The sequence below is a fragment of the Copidosoma floridanum genome, unplaced genomic scaffold, assembly GCF_036245765.1.
Source record: "Copidosoma floridanum isolate Cflo_tuat_1 unplaced genomic scaffold, Cflo_Japanese_pri ptg000020l, whole genome shotgun sequence".
In the NCBI taxonomy this organism is placed as follows: domain Eukaryota; kingdom Metazoa; phylum Arthropoda; class Insecta; order Hymenoptera; family Encyrtidae; genus Copidosoma; species Copidosoma floridanum.
This window is the reverse complement of record NW_028321897.1, coordinates 17,720,249-17,739,891: the sequence shown is the minus strand read 5'-3', so window position 1 is coordinate 17,739,891 and position 19,643 is coordinate 17,720,249. Positions and strand designations below refer to the sequence as shown.

The 19,643-nt window shown below is 32.2% G+C and overlaps 1 protein-coding gene across 1 annotated transcript in view; it reads left to right on the top strand.

The window, feature by feature from the left end:
• The window catches only part of Nhe2 (Na[+]/H[+] hydrogen exchanger 2), a 1,770,486-nt gene that overhangs the window by 877,277 nt on the left and 873,566 nt on the right, over nt 1–19,643 (top strand). Inside the window, exon 10 of the mRNA XM_089593690.1 lies at nt 11,375–11,377. Coding sequence (XP_089449816.1) covers nt 11,375–11,377 — 3 coding nt within the window. The remainder of the gene's footprint in view (nt 1–11,374; nt 11,378–19,643) is intronic.

Below are 19,643 nucleotides of genomic sequence, written 5' to 3'. Positions count from 1 at the left end.
GTTTTCATTAGCCTCTTGACAGTGATAAAAAAAAATGGCCTTGCATTCTGTTTTGTTTGGCAAAAGGCACATGGTTTGTGGCATGCTTTATTATGCTCCGAGAAGCACTGCATTAAAGCTATAAGTTGATCGTTCTTTAACAGGTTGTAGCCTCATCTTGTGTCATAAAGCAGGTGGTAGCCAATGTAAAAGCAAATCTTGGTGTATTGCGAGATAGAATTTAACCAGTGACGGTAAACAGTCTAAACAGGCATAAATGGCGCAGAAGCCCTTACCGTTACCAATTCAAGGTAGGCCCCATTGATAAGGTTTTAGTTCTTGTTACTAACGCATAATGCTTTTTACATGATAGAATGGTGTTCAATTGTAGCACTTTTCATTTAAACACGTAAAATGGCTAAGATTTTAGTTCAAACTATAGCCACTTCATTTTCATTTATATAGGCTCTTCAACGCTAGTAGTCATGGCTCACTTTGAATAGAGGTACACGTCATTGCCAAGAAATGTGTTGACACTTTGATCACAAAAGTTTGCTCATCCTATCAGAATACGAGTCTGAAGCTTGAAGCGCTCACCCAGAGAATTTTTGTAACACAAAAAAAAATTAAAGGATTAAATGACGTTGGTCTAGTCTTTCCAGTTTTTAAGTAAGGAAATGATTTTGAACATTTTTTTACGCTTGTCGGTTGTTTTGCAGTTATTTTAATAATATTATAGAAGTTTTAAGTTAGGAAGTGCTCTAGGTAAGCTATTAAAATTTCAGACTTGCATCAGAATGCACATTAAGATTTATTAATAGGCTGCAGTGGCTCAAGTAGTAAGGTGCGTGACAATCAGGGTAATACACTTCGACCACATGTGTGGAAAAATCTTGCTGATAGCGACCACTAAGCCCGGGGGGGGGTGGCCTCCTGTTAAGTATAAAGCTCAGGAATCATCTGTTAAGCGTTGAATGTGCAAAGCTTCCATGAAGGTCAAATATCATTTACCCCTCTGAAGAAAGCTAGATAATGCGGAAGATCTGGCCACTTCTTCAGATGCTGAGGAAGTCGTCTCAAACTTTTTGAGCTCGTCCTCCCACGCCCTGCATGTTGACGGGTCCTTGACACTTAAAACAAAGGAGACTAGCTACAAATCTCTGTGCTTCATAGACTGATTCAGCACCCGCAGTTAGTCATGGTGCTTTTTCAGTGTGTCAAGGTAGCCCTGCAGAGCTGCAGCGCACTTTTTGTGAGGTGACTTTAGCGCCCTAAGCACTATGACGCAATTTTTTTGAGGAGGTGATGATCGAACCATAAAGTGTACGTTAGATTCTAGATAATAAAATCCCTCTGCGTCAGAGAGGTAGGCATCTTGGTCAATAAGCAGCTGAAATTCATTCTAGAAGGACGGCTCGTTTTCCCAGCGCTCAAAAAATAGTAAGATGTTGATGCTTGGTAAGCGAGGTCCACTATGTGCTGCAAAAATCAGTGCCAGTACGCCACGATGGCCACCCTGGAAGTCGTTCTACTAGCTTAATAATAGATTCAGTGAACCAGTTAAGCTCCTCAAGAAAAACTTTCTCTGAACCAAGAATGATTGACGATCCTTCATTCTTCCTAGTTGAATTTTTACTAGTTTAACTTGCAATACTATGCTTCATATTGAATTTTTAACCAACTATACAAAATTTATGTTGAAGACCCTATCCACACATTTTACTACTGGAAAATTATATAATGTACTCGAGAAATGCCAAAAATTAGGTGTTTTTCAATTTTTCTTTCACAAAAATATAGTAACAAACTGGATATTAGCAAAATTTAAGCTGTACCATTGATAAGATGAACCTCAAAAATGGTGGAAAAGATATTTTGCCCATTTTTAATACGGACATTTTCACGTTAACTAGTTCCAAAAAAAATACATCCAGTGTTCCAACGGAAATCAGAATTATCTTACTGCTTCTATCCTTAGGCATTTTTGAGAGGCTGGTTTGCCCTCGCTGAGAGAAATAGAATTATTAACATAGGTGCCATCGCAATGCGACCTTTTCAACCCTTGGGTCGAAAAAGAGTTTTGAAGCAACACCTGTTTTGCAAAACATTCAAGAATCGAAAATCAATAACTATTAAAATATGTTCAAAGTCTTTGTTAAGAAATATCTGATTGTTATAACGATTTTTACAGGTATAGTAGTTACGCAAATAATGGCGAGTCCCATTTTTGTATACAGTTTTTGTGTACGTTGAATAAAATAAATTTTAGCACATACATATTCTAAAGAAATTAAAACACCAACATTGTTATTTATTCTTGTGTTGAATTACCCTAAGCTGCACAAAAAATTTCAAAGTAACGAGTATAAGATACCTCCAAACTTCCTTTACTTGCTCTTTTGTCATCCAATAATATTAAAATTTAATGTTGGTAATGTGAAGCATGACTACTTATGTATAATAAAATTACATAATTCAGGATTTTGCTGTCCCTCTGACAGCCTCTTCAGGATAAATATTCTACAATCGTATAGAATTAAGATAAAAACTTAGTAAAAATTTAATACAAGTAAGATAAACGAATTATATATAATGCTTATAATTACAATTTACCATACAGGTGCCAAGACAACACTCATTATGGACACCTATGGCACCTATTACTTCATCCATCCATTGAAACTCTTCACTTAGTTCTAACAGTCAAAATCTTGAAAGTTGAGTTACAAACATAATAATTTTTTTAGAAAAGTTATACTTAGACCACGCTAACAAGTAAAATACAAAAACACATCAAGATCGGTACATATACTTATTAAACATCACTAAAGATCAATAAGCCCTAAAGGCAGCACCAACAAGGATGTAGAAAGTTATGTGGAATTGTGTTTAACCTTATTATTACATGTATAAGAATTTCAAGTGTGTTTATGATAAAAGCTTACTTTTGTAACCTATGATCTAATTTTTATTTTATTTTTGATTTAAAATTAAAATTTTTTTATAAGAATCGTTAAGTTTTTGTGTATTAAACTGTTATTTAACATTATTATTATTTAATGTCATAAAAATCCTTTCAGAAAATTTACGTTTGTACCTATAAGACTCTATATCACTGTTCTCTCGAATTCGAAGCATTGCGGTCCATGTATAAAATCACAGTAGAGGGCCAACCTTTCGTACTTGTTTCTTATGTAACGTTCATGTTCACGCAAACATACTCGTAGGTGTCTCGTACATCCTGCACCCACATGTTATCTAATAGACAATTCTACTAATGTTTAACTTATTTATAGAATCTTTTTCTAATCTGATAATGTGAATTTAGTTACCCAAACCCGTATACACTACCCGTATGTTGTATTTGGACGAAGTCTTACGGAAAGATGTTTCCATTAGTTGGAAATAAGGAACGGCAAGGAGCTCATTCGTGTTCAAACTATACCTATTTAAGAACCAAAAAACCTTTCTTGCGTCACGTTCATAGAGATTTTGAGTGTAGGATTTCTGTGTATTTTTCTTCTGTCTATTGACAAAACTGTCTCTGGCCTTTGCGCATCTGTTCATAAAAGAGAAAAAACAAGCATTATCGATAGGAATACTGCAAACTGCAATAATGTTCTTAGATCTGAGCAAGGAGTCTGCTAATTTAAAGGTTCTGTTAATTATAAAGAATATAATGGCTTTTTTGTGGCATTGTGGATTGTGTGAAAAAAGTTTAGTGTTCTACCCGAAGCCGAAGGTTTTTTATTTAAATCTATTGTGCTATTAAAATCCATTAAACGTGTTATTTAAGTATCTTAAAAAAAAAATTAAATCATCCACCTCGCATTTAACTGTAAATTGTGTAAATGTATAACAATTATTGAAGAGGCTTAAAACATGTTTTAATTTGATTAGTTCTTATAACCAATCAGCAATCATCAACACATTTAAAATACAGCAAAACAGAATTATAGCAACGATTTAATACAGAACCCCTTAAGAATTCCAATATAATTTTTGCGAATCAAGGTTATCAACAATCTTTCATGGGAGTTCCACAAGGTTTTTTTTATACGTTGCCAATGGAAGATAAATAAGTAGAATCGATGAGAAAGTCAACTTCATCTAAGAACTTAGTTTTGTCTATACGTCTATACCTAAACGGTTGTTGAAATTATTAACTTTTCGTGAAATATAACTTTTTATTAGAGAAAAAAAAAAATTTGTATACAATAGTTCTACGTCAAAGGATACAAGAGAATAATTATCTGGGATTACTAATTTCTTGATTTTTTCTCTAACGTCGTAAGAGTTTTTTACTAAATATTTAGAATTGTATAGAAATTTATTAAAAAGTGTTAAGAGCCACTTATCCAGTTAATAAATGGGGGAACTTAATAAAGATTCGATTAACCTTGCTAAAAAACTATTTTCATGTGCCTTAATAAGGCCATAAGCCTTACGACGTTTGGCTGTCATTTGGGCTCAAAATATCAGGCATTGGAACTTCTACTGCTTTAAAAACACCTCTCTCGTGCCATTTTTTGATAGGATTCTTTACAGTACAAATCATATGGGAAACGATCCCTTTGCTATCATTATCTTTTGATTTAATGTATTGTAAGATAATCTTGTCTTTCGTAAGCTGAGTAATTAAAAATATGTATTTAAACTGTTCGTGAATTTTAATTGCTTAACATTTTATGATTGTAATTATGAATAAGTAAGATCAAAGAGTGCTTCTTACACTATTATGACACAGTATATGCAGGGCTTATAGGGAGTCTGCACATTTCTATTATGCACAAGTTATTGTTCACAATGAATTGCTCACATGTTAATACAACAAAATGTTTTGCACATTTTTTTTTGTACGCAAGATATTTTTCACTGTTGTTATTTTTTGTTAACAGACATTTGTGATCAAAATGTTATGCACAATACCTCTTTATTGTTTCAATTTTTTCATTCACATTGGTTCGTACACAAATTGTCTTCATGCACATAACTTATTAATATATTGCAATTCATGCAATAATTAAAAAGTGCACAAATACACTGTGCACATTTAAATTAACAAAAGTTTATTTATAATTATGCACATTACACAAGGGGTTACTAGAGAGTGGTGAAAGGGAAGCGAACATGTTGCAGCAACGGAAACTATTTTGCATGGATAAGTGCACCTTAAATCAATTTGTTCATTTTATGGCAAAAATAAATTGTCAATATATCAGAAAATTTAATATGCTTTTTTATGGTGTTGGGTTATAAAAAAAATTTTTAATATTAAATTATTATTTCAGTAATAACCTACCGGTACCGCCATTCGTGATGAACGTCATTAAGATGTAATTGCTAAACATTTAAAAAAATGTGTGACTCTTGGCTTTGACTATATTTTGTTGATAATTTAGCCAATTTTCAAAATAAAAGATCTCTTGCATGATTATTGGTCATTGGTTACACTTGTCAGAAAAAGTTACCAATTTTTTACAATTTCAAACGCCAGTACTCTTTACTCGAGATGATATAACCAACTTTTCTTACATGTTGCATTCGTTAGATTTATTAAGTGACCTAGCTATACATCTGTTGCATTAAACTTACTGATAACAATCTTTTTCATGATGTTTTCATACAAATTCGTGATGTGCTAACAAAAATATAGATGTTTTAAGATCATGTCCGTGACATTTGTTTTTTAATTATGACTTTACTTCTAGCTTATGTAAGAAAGTAGCTTCAATTTTAATACTTGAATTACTCTATTTCTTAGTGTTATTTAATGTAAGATCTTCTGAATGGCGATTTCACAAATGCTCTAAAGGTGGCATGGCAAAACATCAAAAGATACAATGTTAGTACAAACTAGCGTTCGTTGTGCGTGCATTGCGCACATACGACAGATGAACACACATAAAATATTCAAAATTAAGTGACGTGTATACACATGTATAATATGCTGTAGATGAGGAGAAAGTTTGTCTTTAAATTTAATAAAATTAAAAAATTATCATTTATTAGGACATTAGTAAAAAAAAAAAACACAATAAATGTAAAAGTCTTATTTAAAAAAACAAGAACAATAATTTCGTTATTTTGTAAATCAAACAATGGATAATAAACGTTTTATACTAATTGCATGGCCCCTAAACTGAAATCGAATGATTTTTTCGATTCTTAAGTTAATGTGATATCCTTCATTCTTTCAACATTCAAGTAACTGGGAACGTTACTTCCTCGATCAACAAACTGGCCCCTTAAAATTACTGTAGGACCTTTATGAATTAAAGAGTATCATCTTAATAAGACCTTACATATACTTCTAGTTTGCGTTTACCATCAGTTATATCACCTTTAAGTTTTTGCTGGTATTTTTATTCTAATACACGAAATAAATTTTTGAATACAGCCTCTATTTCTGAAAAAATTGCTTACAATTAGTAAAACCCTAACATACATTCAAAACGAGAATATTTGATTATAACTACTAATTTTCATTTGAAAGAAATGAATTTAATTACTTATATGAAGTATAAGTAATAATAATAAAAATACAACTGGGTTTTTAATTTTATGAGAAACTCGTGGAATCAAGAGGTTCAACCACTTCTTGTATTCTATGTTTACAGGTTTATCACAAATTTCATAATGTGTAATTGTTAAAATGATCAGCTTATGTATAGGACTAAAAATATTCTTGAATAACAAAAAATAAAAAGATATTCACATTAACTATTGAGAAGTTACATCAGAAACTTGTGATAGTATGTACAGTTTAGGTGGGTGTACTGTGAAGTAGAAGAAATTATTTATGAAACGTATAATTTACTATGAAATTTAAAACTTTTTAATACATTTTTACATTAAACATATGACATTGTAAAAATAGTCCTTATGAAATAAGGCTGTATGGTTAATCTTAACTAAGGTGGCGTACTAATCTTCTTATTTATAGGTGTAAGAAAAATATTCTTTTGTACCTGATTAACTATAAGTATGTTCAGGGACCAGGTTGGATGGCCGCGGACTACCTAAGAGGTATTTCGTAACTACTTTGCTGTACAGTACATCATCCTTTGCTGGATCATATGCTTACACAGTCAAAAGAAATTACGAAATAACACTCTGGGGTTGGGATGATGTAACTATTTTTCGGTGCATCGGTCTATATTATAACAAAGGGCTGCGAAGTAAGAACAAAGTTATGTGGAACCGCGTTTGGTAGCCTAAAATCTCCCAAGCTTAATCAAGGGTACGTTTTTTGTGATCATTTTATCGGTTCCCCAATTCCTCAAGTTAAGTATAAAATTGACAATGGTAAATTAATGAAAATGGTATGTTATAATTACTTGAGGAATTGAAGTGACCAACCAAACGATCGCATAAAAAATCTTGATAAAAGTCGATTAAACTTAACTAAGGAACTAACGCTCGTGCCTTGGTTGTAAAGTTAAGCTTTTTTCAACCGCCATTTGTCATCTGATTTTATCTTCTAAACATATCTTCTCTTGTTTATTTCAATTGAAAATTAGAAACCAGGATATAAAACCTGAGCTGAACCAATAGTGTCCATTTTTGACGATGAGGGAGCTGTTTTAAAAAGCAAATACCACTTACCACTTACAAAATATTTTATGAGGCAGGTGAGTTAATATTAGACAGTTTATTACGAAATTAAGTATTGAATCTCTCCGTGCGTCAATATTAATTTCAATTTTAAATCGCCAACGTGCGGCAAGTGACCACTTGCAAATTGTGTAACTGCAATTAATTTCAGTTTAATTATTTCGTCATTGCTCAGCTTCTTAAAATAAACGTACAAAAACAAGATGATAATATCAGTATTACCAGTGATATTTTTAATGACTCCAACATAAATAATACAGAATCCAATAAAAATAAACCATACAGCTGCATTATGGTAAATATTGAGGACCCTATGGTCTACGTATCCCCTGAAGGAACGGTGCAAAGTATAAAACCAGGTAGTGTGGCACTGTGAGTTCAGACTATTTAATGTTAAAATAATTGCAGTTTAGCTGTACCTAAATTTACATATTTTGTAATTGGTAGTGTCTATTAAGATCCACGAAATATACATCATACACATAAATGAATATAAAAATACACACACACATATATATTTTTATAAACTTTACCCAACGTAATACATTTGCTTAATTTGGTAGATTTACACAGATATAAGTGTTAAATACTTTTTCGTGATGAATTCAATTTTTTATATAAAGCTGCATAAGTAAAATAAAAATTTTATGGAGACATCATTGGTGTTGTAAAAGAGGTGGCGGCCCCAAGCAATGTCAACAAAAATTGCCGCTTAATTAATTTTTTTGTTTTATACTACAAGTGGAAAACAACATCAATATACCAGTAGTAGTATGGGATGATAATATCAGTAGAATACGACCACATTTCACGATGAATCATGTGAGTATTCATGTTATTAAATTTAAATTTTGGGATAAATATTTCTAACTACATAAATGTTGATATATTTATTAATTTCATTCGACTATTCAACTGGATAGTCCATTTGCTAGGTCACAAATTTCATCTCGTTGGAACAATGACAAAAATTATATCTTAACGTGTAGATCTAATACTGTAAATAATACTTGCGGAGAAAATTGTAGGTGGATAATGTTGTATTAACAAATATACAGAACTGTAAAAGCATTAAACAATGTTTGGAAAATATGATGGATGACAAAAGTATTGGTAAGTAGAACATTTCGTCATAAATTCTCAGTCACATAGTTTTATTCTTTCAACTTTTTAAAAATAACTTTATACATAGCAATCAATGGATACAATAAGTCCAGCTTTCATAGGAAAAGTGGATGGTCAAGAGGTATTGGCATTATCTTTGATAGCTAATGTCATTTGGTAGTTCGAATTCTGAACTAAAGTGATTTAACAGAATTCAAAGCAGGAAAAAAGATTAAAATTATTGTTCATCTGCAGGATGAGTATAATAAGGTAAATATTCTTTTGATTGTCTTTATTTTTAGTACTTATTTGATACTGCGCTTATAAAGAATGATATTACCATGTTTTAGACAGTAAAAAAAAATAAGCACTACTGTTTATCATTTTTTTTAAGCTATATTTTTAACTACATTTTATGCCATGTATGGTAAATATATTGAATTTAATGACAAATATTAAAATTAAATTTTAATTCTGTACTAATAGTCTGATAGAACGATGGAGAATCATCCCTATGCATGATGAATGAATTAGTGAGTTGTTCATTGAACAGATATATGTGTGCATTAAAATAGTAAGTATAACGTGACATATAAATATGTGTATGTTTGTATGTATGTACACGTAACGCATCAAAATAACAAAAAAGTACTTTTTCACAGATGCATCACGAGAGACATAACAGATTTGGAAGTTTTATTGTGTTCGAAATTGAACTCAGTAAGATAGTGGACTGTATAATTTTATATCGCACGCCGGATTTGGGGGAGCGTGAAAAAGGATGTAAATAAAAAGGACACAACAATAAATGCACAACACACTTTTGAACACTTTAGCCATTTATTATAAAAAAACAATCTCTTTATTTAATTTACTTTAACAAGTCATAATACTTGCTTACTTACAAGATAAAAAAAGGAAGAACTAATTTTTGAGTCAAACGGAGAAATAACGTGTCAATCGAAAATGTGAGTCGTTTTCGTTACAGAAATCTTACATAAAAACGATACACGTGAAAATTATAAACACGAGCGCAAAGCGACTTACCGAAAAGGGCGTTTGAGGCTGACTAACGATAACCGCAGCAGCAGCAAGCTGCTGGACAAAGGTAAGTATAAACAGAGTCTATTGGTGTATTAATAGACGCGCGTACGCTTATGCTTGGCCCATATAGGTAAGAGAATATTCTAAAACGCGGGATTTCAAATCTCATAAACTAAATTTTCTTTTTACATCAGTAAAATGTTACTGATTTTGCACATAGTCCCAAGATTGATAGACAGAAGTGAAACGATTGTATATCAATAACAAGTCTTAGAAGGACAAAAGGGTGGATCGCATTTCACTTACAAAAATTCTAAATAATGAAAGTTTTTTTTTTTAATATAAAGACATTCAGCCGGTAACAATCAGTAATACTGATGTTCTACATAGTCCGAAGGTTGATGGACAAGAGCGAGACCGAATGTGCATCAAAAGAAATAATATACAACTAAGTACCGTGTAAATAAAGCAGTGGAACGCTTTCCACGTACAATAGCAAATAATTCAAAAATCAAAAAAAACATAATAAACAAATTACTGATAATTATGTATATATTTTTGCAAGGTTTGTGACTTTTAAATATGAGATTTCATAATCATAATAGTAAATAAAAGAAAATAAACTGATTTAAATAAGACTAATTATAATTGTGTCCTGACTCAAGCTCAGATACGGTACGCAATAATATTAGTTTGTGTATTGGCCTTAGAAAACTTGATGAAACGGTTCTAATCTTGGCGACTCTGACGAGAGACTTGGCATCCTCATAGACTTTAACAACCATGCCCAAAGGCCATTTAGCAGGTGGAGAAGACTCGTTTTTTATGAGCACGAGATCACCAGGCTTAACCAAGCATTGAGGATTCAACCACTTGCAATGACTTTGTAAAATGGAAATGTATTCAAGTGACCACCTTTTCCAGAAGACTTGGAGAGATCGTGTCACTAGCTTGCAGCGTTTAAGTGGCGATATCTTTTCAGAAGAAATGTCGGGCTCTGGCACAAGATATAAAGACCTCATGATCAAAAAATGAGCAGGGGTAAGAGGATCAAGCTCAGAGGAATCATCAAGTAGGAAATTTAACTACTGTCAAAATCTGATCGCCGACTACACGCTTCAAATGATGTTTAGCGGATCTGACTGCTGATCCTCATAAGCCCCCAAAATGTGGAGCAGAAGCAGGAATAAAGTGCCACTGTGTACCTGAATTACCTAATTTATAGGCAAAATTAGGATCACGACTACGTTCTACCAACATTCTTTTCAACTGAGTATCACACCGATGAAATTCGTGCCATGATCACTGAATAAATCAGTGCAGTGGCCACGTCTAGAAATAAATTTGTGAAAGGCAGCTATAAAAGCCTTCTTTGTATAATCCTCCACAACTTCAAGATATACTGCACGAGTTGACATGCAGATGAAAACTGGAATGTAACCCTTGAAAGTTCCTTTACCCTAGTGTTTTGACAAGCGTATTGGAAAGAGGCCAGCATAATTGATCCCTGATTTTTGAAAAGAAGGACTCTGAGTATCACGAGAACAAGGCAAGTCTCCCATTAACTGAGTTTGTGATTTGGACTTATATCTTTTACAAGTTATGCAACGAGTAAGCTCAGCTCTTACAGTCCGTCTACCACTTACAATCCAGTACGTTTGACGGAGTATAATAATCGTCAACTGCACTCCACCATGTAAAGTTAATCGGTGATAATAGTCGATGAGCATAAATGTCAACTGATCTCTATCTATTAGTATCAAGGGATGTTTGGCATCATCATCAAGTAGGGCTCTACTAAATCTACCCCCAACTCTTATCAATCCTAAGTTTATAAATGGCGTAAGATTAAACAAACGGTTAGATCAAAGTAGTGGTAAGCTATCTTCTAAACTACGATCTTGATTTTAAGTTAGTACCTTGAACTCAGCGGAAAAGTGACATTGTTGTTGTTGATAAACTAGACACAGTCTAGCACAATCAATGCTGATGTTGAAAGGTGAATCGAGTCAACTTCAATAAAAGAATATAAGTCAATAAACTGCAAACTAGCCTGTAAAGGGGGCTTAAGATTTCCAGCTATAGGTAAGTTCTTTTGTTTAACTTTATGTAAACAACGGTATGTAAAACAAAGGCAATATGCTGTTACTCTTAGCAACCGTTTCCACTTGGAACAACGAGTTAATAGAGTCAAATGAAAGGACTCAGAACTATTTACAAGATTATTTACAGAAGGCATTGAACTATTTACATTTAAAGAGGTAGGGGCAATCATTTCTACTCCAAACTCTGGATAGTTAGGGTGCAATTCATGAAGAATCTTAGGGCCCTGAAACCATAATATTCGATTTTTGTGACAAGTTGGATCCTGAACCAAAGAACAACTGACCTGATAACAACCAACCAGTTTGCAAAGCAGAGGCAATTAGGTAGTCAGGGGCTAATTTTCGAACTTCCTGACCGATAATAATTGCATGGACAGATGCATCTAACAAAATATCAATTTTATCTAAACTGTAAGATTCTGGATCTGCTAGAATTACATCGTTCCCATAATCTTAATTTTCCAAACGACTACCTAGAGGTGGTTCATAGGAAGAAATTTTTGGCACGACTAACGCATTAACAAAGTGCTCAAAACCAGACTCAAAATGAGGCCTAAATTTGAAAGCAACTGATTTACTAGCGTCCATGGAAGTCAGTTTACCCACTCCTGACAGAGTCGTACTAACTGATCTCGGTTTTAAATGCAGCATATCACAGAGAGATTTAGTGATAAGGCAACTCTGTGAGCACTGATCAATGAGAGCTCGTACCAATAAGTGAGATCCATTAGCGGCATATACGAAAACACGAGCAGTAGCTAGAAGCACCTTGGGTGAGACTATTTTATTACTAATACATGACTGTACATTTACACTAGACTCTGAAGAAATCTGAGCTTGGTTTTGTACAGTAAAAGAGTTCGTCAAGTTATTTACAGATTTTGTTTGCTTATTTTTAGCAGAGACAGATGTAGAGCTGGACTTACCCCCTCTGTAAATAATGGTGTGATGCTTTTGGTTGCAGTGTGAACACTTATTATTAACAGAGCACTCCTGGTTAAGGTAAGGACCAAAACAATTAACACAGAGACGATGGGACTTCAAAAATTTCCATTTATCGCTCCACTCCTGTGATTTAAATGAATCACAAGAGACTAGATGATGTTTTTGATTACAAAATTGTCAAACAATGGAATCTGAAACAACTGTCTGATATGCAGTAACATCAGATATAGGCTTACTAACAGAAGATCCCATATTTTTAAACGGAGTAGTTGTGCGAATATTTACAATCTTATTTACAGGTTTACAAGGAAACGATTCCATTGTTATGATTTGTGCCAAAATGAAGTCTCGTAGTTGACCTAAAGAAGGAGGAACACTGCTACTACCTAACATTTTTTGCCAATTCTTGTTCGTTTGAAAATCGAATCTACTAACTACAAGAGCGATATATATGTCAGCATCTCCTACTGCTCTCTCTAAAGACATCAAGGAATCAACAGAACTTATTATCTCCTTAGATATGCACTTCATTTCAGAGCAAGAACTGCCTCTCATAGCTTGACAACTGAAAATAGTAGTTGTATATGTATTAATGAGACGACGTTTATTATCATTATACCGGGTTATGGTAACCCAGGCCTGTATATAACTCTCTTCAGACAAGGGTATATTTTTAATGAGGTCTAAAGCTTCACCCTTTAGATTCGCCCTAAGATGTTGATATTTAATAGTAGCTAGTAATTCTTGCTTCCTATGGACTATAGCCCTATAAACATTGCGAAAATTCTCCCAACGAGCAAAATAACCATCAAAGGATGGCAAGTCTATTGGAGGTAAAGAAGAGAGACTCTGAAACGAACTAACATTCGCATTAGTAGGAGGTAAGGTGCCTGTTGGATTCAAATGATCATTAAGCGAATTTAAAAAATTGTTAAAATCACCCTGATTTAAATAAATAGTATCCTCCACCACTTTATAGCACTCATTTTTAAAATAATCCTGAGTTGTGGGTAAAGGTTTTACATTTATAATGTCATCATGAAAAGATTTAAACTGTTCAAAAGTATCTCTGAGTTGTTGAAGTCTAGAGTCAGCCTGACCCCTGGTCATTATTACCTGGCCAAGTTACTTAAAGTTTGTCAAGGAACCTTTAATTTTGTTAAACAGTTGAACTTGTACCTCATAAAGGTTATCTATTTTGATAAGGTAAATTTCAATTCAATTAACAAGTATTCAATAAATAAGTACAAACTGCGCACCGTAGCCAAACTTGAGTCGGACACAAGCTAACTAATTCAACAATAACGCTAAACGACGGTAGTGTTCTTAATTTTTACAAGTGCTTACATAAAGTTAAGTTCGCAAAAATATATTCAAGTCGATCGGTAAATAAAAAAACGAAAAACTATAAGGAACTGATATTACATACCACAAAATATACAATTTCACAACCGTGTAAACAGGACCAAGTATTCGTAGTTATGTTGAGTTCGAAAGACTTGCAGGACTTGACAGCAGCGGTGCTGACTCAATAGCCTGTATAAGTTGGCAGCAGTACACGCTGAAGATGAAAGGACCCGTGCAGCCAGCAGCAGCAGCGGTGTTGTCACAGTAGCCTGCAGAGGCAGGCAGCAGCACACGCTTACGACGAAAGGACTCGTGAAGCCAGCAGCAGCAGCGGTATTGTCACAATAGCCTGCAGAGGCAGGCGCAGCACACGCTGACGACGACCAAAGTTCGAGCAGCAGTGAGTCCCCAATATAAACAACGGACTCGCTCAAACCTCGCACCCGACGACAAACGAATAAAGAAAAGAGAGAAAGAGATATGGCTATATGTGTGTGTGTGTGCGTAAGGACTATGTGCCGGCGCGTTGACCGCGTCAGCCTCGTCACCCGAGAAAAACGCTAAAAGAAGCCAAGATGGCTGATAAAACCACCACGTGTCTTACACAAAAAAAAAATGTCCTACACCTATATTTCACCTCCCCACATCCGGCTCGAATGACCATGTTCGAAATTGAACTCAGTAAGATAGTGGACTGTATAATTTTATATCGCACGCCAGATTTGGGGGAGCGTGAAAAAGAATGTAAATGAAGAGGACACGATAATAAATGCACCTCACACTTTTAAACACTTTTAAACTTGTGCAACATATTGTATTTTATTAAAGTGTAAAGATCATTATTGACATTAATGAAATAACGTACATAGAGTTAATATATTCAGACTAATAATTTGTTCATACTCTTCATAAATCTTGTAATTTTTATTTTTTTATTTTTAACGAAATATAGCTTCAAAATATACAAAAACTGTTAACGTGTTGTTTGTAGCTCTCCATATATGTAAATAAGATCAAACAAAGGAAACGTTACTGTACATATTTATTAAGCAAAATAAATGGTTTTTAAAAGGATAGTTACTATTGATTGGAATATTATATAATTAGCTGAAAGCCTTAACCTTACAGGTTAACCTTATTATGTTATTATTGTCAATTCGTAGGTATAATATATGTTAGACATCAAACATCGTACTTACCATTTTTACGGTGTATGCTTTTTTAATATGTGTCATAAAGATATGGGTATTATTCGATTATTTAATTGCTTTGATATCCTCGCAAGCGCTTAATTTAGGCTAAAATTAAATAAGTAAGCATAGCATTTAAACATACACAATTATTCTTTAACGATAGTTGTGTCATGCAAACAATATTTTCGGTACCAAAATGGTTTGATGGAAACTTTTTTATTCAAAACTTCAAAAATAATTGCTGGTAATCATTACTTTAAAGTTTAAGACTGTGCATCACAATTTATTTTAGAATAACTGTACAATTAATAATTAATGTTTGTTGAAAATTGTGTTGATCAAATAAAAATAGTTATCGATACACGACATGCATTATTATTTAATAATCACATAATAATTTCATAGAAACATAGTTTTTTTACACTACGTATATGCAATAGTAAGCCTACATAAATTTTTAGGCTATACCAAGATCCTACTCGTGGTGAAGCCACATATAATTGACTATGACTAAAAACATCTTTCCGTAGATCTTAACTAATTTTTGTAAAAGATTGAACCTGAGATTTATTTATCGTCATGGCAAAAGTTAACTTTATTAGAAATTGATAACGTTTAAAGAAATAAAACAATCATTACCTGAACACAGTGTAGTTCTGCTTCAAAAAACTATTTCTTCATCTTTATCTCCTGTTAAAATTGTGATACAAAGTGTAATTAGGCATTTATAACGTTAATAATCCCGTACTATTACATTAACCTTTATTTATACTTAAATTTCTTATTAGCATTAGGATGGAATATTGCCTTAGTCATAATTCATTGAGAGTAAATGATAATATATTCAGAGTGTTTAAATATTGTGGGAAAAGTGATTCATTAAGAGTTTTATTATCAGAGTTGTCAGCAGTATCTATACTTTAATAAATGTTTCCAGTACTTTCACCTAATAAATTTAATACTTGACGATTAATTTTATTGACATCATCGCTTCTACACGATAAGATGATTAAGTTGACCATTTTTTAATAATTTTTTTCACGTCAAATAATACCATAAATATTTTTGATAGTATCATCTGTAATAGAAGCAATACATTTTGTCGGGAAATAATCGATTAATATTTCGTTATGTTTATTATTGCAATTTTTATTTCCTACATTAAACAAAAGTTTGTTAAATTTGATTTCTCCTGGCGAGGTCCTCTTGTTAAGTTTTAATTTGAATTTTATAACATGCTACCATAATGAATTTTTTTCATGAATAAATTCATAATCTTACTCTGGGTGGCAAATTATTAAATAAGTAGAAATTGTCTGAAATCTCCTCCTACAAGTACAATTACACCACCAAATAACATATCATTGTGCATTAAATCTCTTGAAGTCTTATCAATGATTTCTAAAGCATATCAAGGAGACATTGGTGCTTCATCCCTACCTATTATACACAAATGTCTTACTGGTACCCTTAGGACCATCAATAAAATAACAATTGTTATATGATTCAATGTTTGATTTTAATAATATAACATTGTTTATAATTTCATCAACAGTATTTTTTTGTTTAGCATTCAATAAATTATATAATTTTTTATTTTTCGAAGCACGGAAAGATGACTTAGTTATTAAAACTATCCTCATAACTTATAATTAAACTGTCGATTTCAAACAAGTCTGTAACAGCTCAATTTTCATTGACATTTTTTTGGCTACATATTCCAAAATTTTTTTTGGTGGCTTGGAAATTACATGATCGTATAAAAACTGGAGATATATGCAACTTAAATTTATTCTAAAGATGAGTTTGAAGTTGACTTGGCATCATTTAAAAAGAAGTTTCAAGCATGGCATTTCTTTATTTTTCATCATTTTCTGTTATCTGTAAAGCTGTACATACTTCTACAAATGGATTATACCGAATGCCATTCATAGTTTTTGAGTCATCGAAACTTGTAGCACCTTTAACATCAAATAATAGTAATCGTAAAAGAAAAAGATCAACTGCAGTTGGATTTACAGAGTAAATACAACCAATACAATTGAGTAATGGTTTTCTTCACTCCTACAAACAATTTTTTTTTTCTATTTTTTTCTTTCAGTTTTAAAGCATAATATTTAGGAATTTGAACAGATTTATAATGTTTTGCAGACTTTTTTCGTACATTTAAAGCAAAATAATTTCAAAAAATATTTGACCTCGACATTGTCCATGAAAACTAATAATCTTACATTAAATAAAGCTAAAGATAATGGACTATTGTATCAACGAATGTTTGAAAGAAATTCTGTAGATTTTTTATGAGTAACCTTAAAAATTGTCCTTATTTTCTAGGAAACTATTCGAAAGTATTAATACTTACTTTATCGTAATAACAACAATTACTGAAAGAATTAGTTGATTACACTCTCTCTTGCAAAAAATTTTTAGCCGAACAATAAATACACAAAACACGCATATCACCGATATAATGTTTTCGTACAATATTCTGTAAAGGTGCATTATTTAATTTATTTGTTACATCAGTAAAAACTTTTTTTAATGGGTTGCAATTTACTGCAGGTGTAAAAATTATTTGGAACTTAATAGATTTGAATAAGCGTTTAGCAACAATCTTAAAATTTTAATCGTTTTTATTTTTTTTTAAATTAAAAATTTTTGTGCCTTCAAAGCATTATTTCTTGAAAATGTTTTATCTGTAATAGGCTTAGGCTTAATAATTGTTGTATAAGATATAAAAGTAGAGATTGACTGTTTTATATTAAGTACCATATTACCTCAGTATTTTTGGCATGGCTGTGATTGAATGTCAACTGGTGTATTAAGCTCCGTTTGTGGAATAAATTATTTTCTTTCGATATAACTTAATGTAAAGACTACGTTATTTGAAAAATGATTGGTTTCAAACGAAGTTATTATTGTATTTACATTAGAAAATTTACAATTGCCCATTAGTTAATCAAATCTCTTTAACTTTATTGATTTCTTATTATAATCAAAAATACGAAGTTTTGTTAAAACAATGAAATTCTAATAATTGAACTGTTTGGCACGTGATGATAGCTGTAATTTTAGATATTTACTTAGTTAAGTTTTTTTTGTTACGTTAATAAAAAGAAAATAAGTCAGTTGAAGAGAAACCAACGCTGTTACTCGATAAATGTAATGAATTTTTTAACAAAGCAGTTAAATTATTACACGATTTGGCTTTTTCAATAAAATGTTAAACTTATTATATAAAACTATTCTATTATAACCCAACGTTTTAATTGTTGATTGTTTTTGAAAATTTTGCAAACCATAATATACATAATTACTATTTCAAGACATAACCTAGTATAATTCTATGATCTTGTCTTGTTTGTTTCGTGACATTGATGAACTGCTGCTTCAACTCATCTGTCTATTTGACTGTGGTAAAAGAAACTCTTTGCTAATGTTATTTTGACGTATTTATTTAAGTGATTTTAAATTTTTCGTTCTTTCCTTATTTTCAATGTTACATCGGTAAAATTTACTATTGCACAACTGTTTATCTGAATAATATTTTTTTGAATAAATATTAGAATTCAATGGACTTGAATTATATGTTTGTTTCTCACACGTAGATGTATCGATACCTTGAGTATACAAATACCTTACGTGGTCAAATGCAATGATCACATCTTGTTTGTTTCATGACATTAAGAAACTACTGGATAAACTCGTCTGTCTGCTTGAGTGTGGTAAGAAAACTCTATGCTGCGGTTATTTAAATACAATTGTTGATGTCATTCAATAATAACTTTTTCTTTCATTTTCATTGTAACATCAGTAGATTTTACTATATTACACAATTGTTCTCTGAAATTATAGTTTTTCGAATAAATATCAGAATTTCATGGACTTTAATAACATGTTCATTTCTCATGCGTAAATGAACGAGTATACGAGATACCCATACTATCTAAGTACGTTACCTCGTCTAATTCTCTGATCTGATCTTGTTTCATTTCGAAATAAATAACCTTCTTCTTTAACTGGTCATGTTACTTTAAAAGACCTTTATTCAAGATACCACGATTCTAAGGCAAAGTCACGCTTGTGTTTTCGTTCTAGACTCGTTGTCTCCTCCTCTTGTTATCACCTAGTGTCTTGATTTGATAATGCTCGAGTCCCTTGGTAATGCCCAACCCTCTTGATAGCGCTTGACTGCAGAATCCCGAGTGCCATGATTTGAGGCTTGCTTGGACTTATATTACCTTGTTCTCCTTTATTCAGACTTCTATTTAATTGTAGAAAATTGATGTTCTCTTTACATTAATATGTT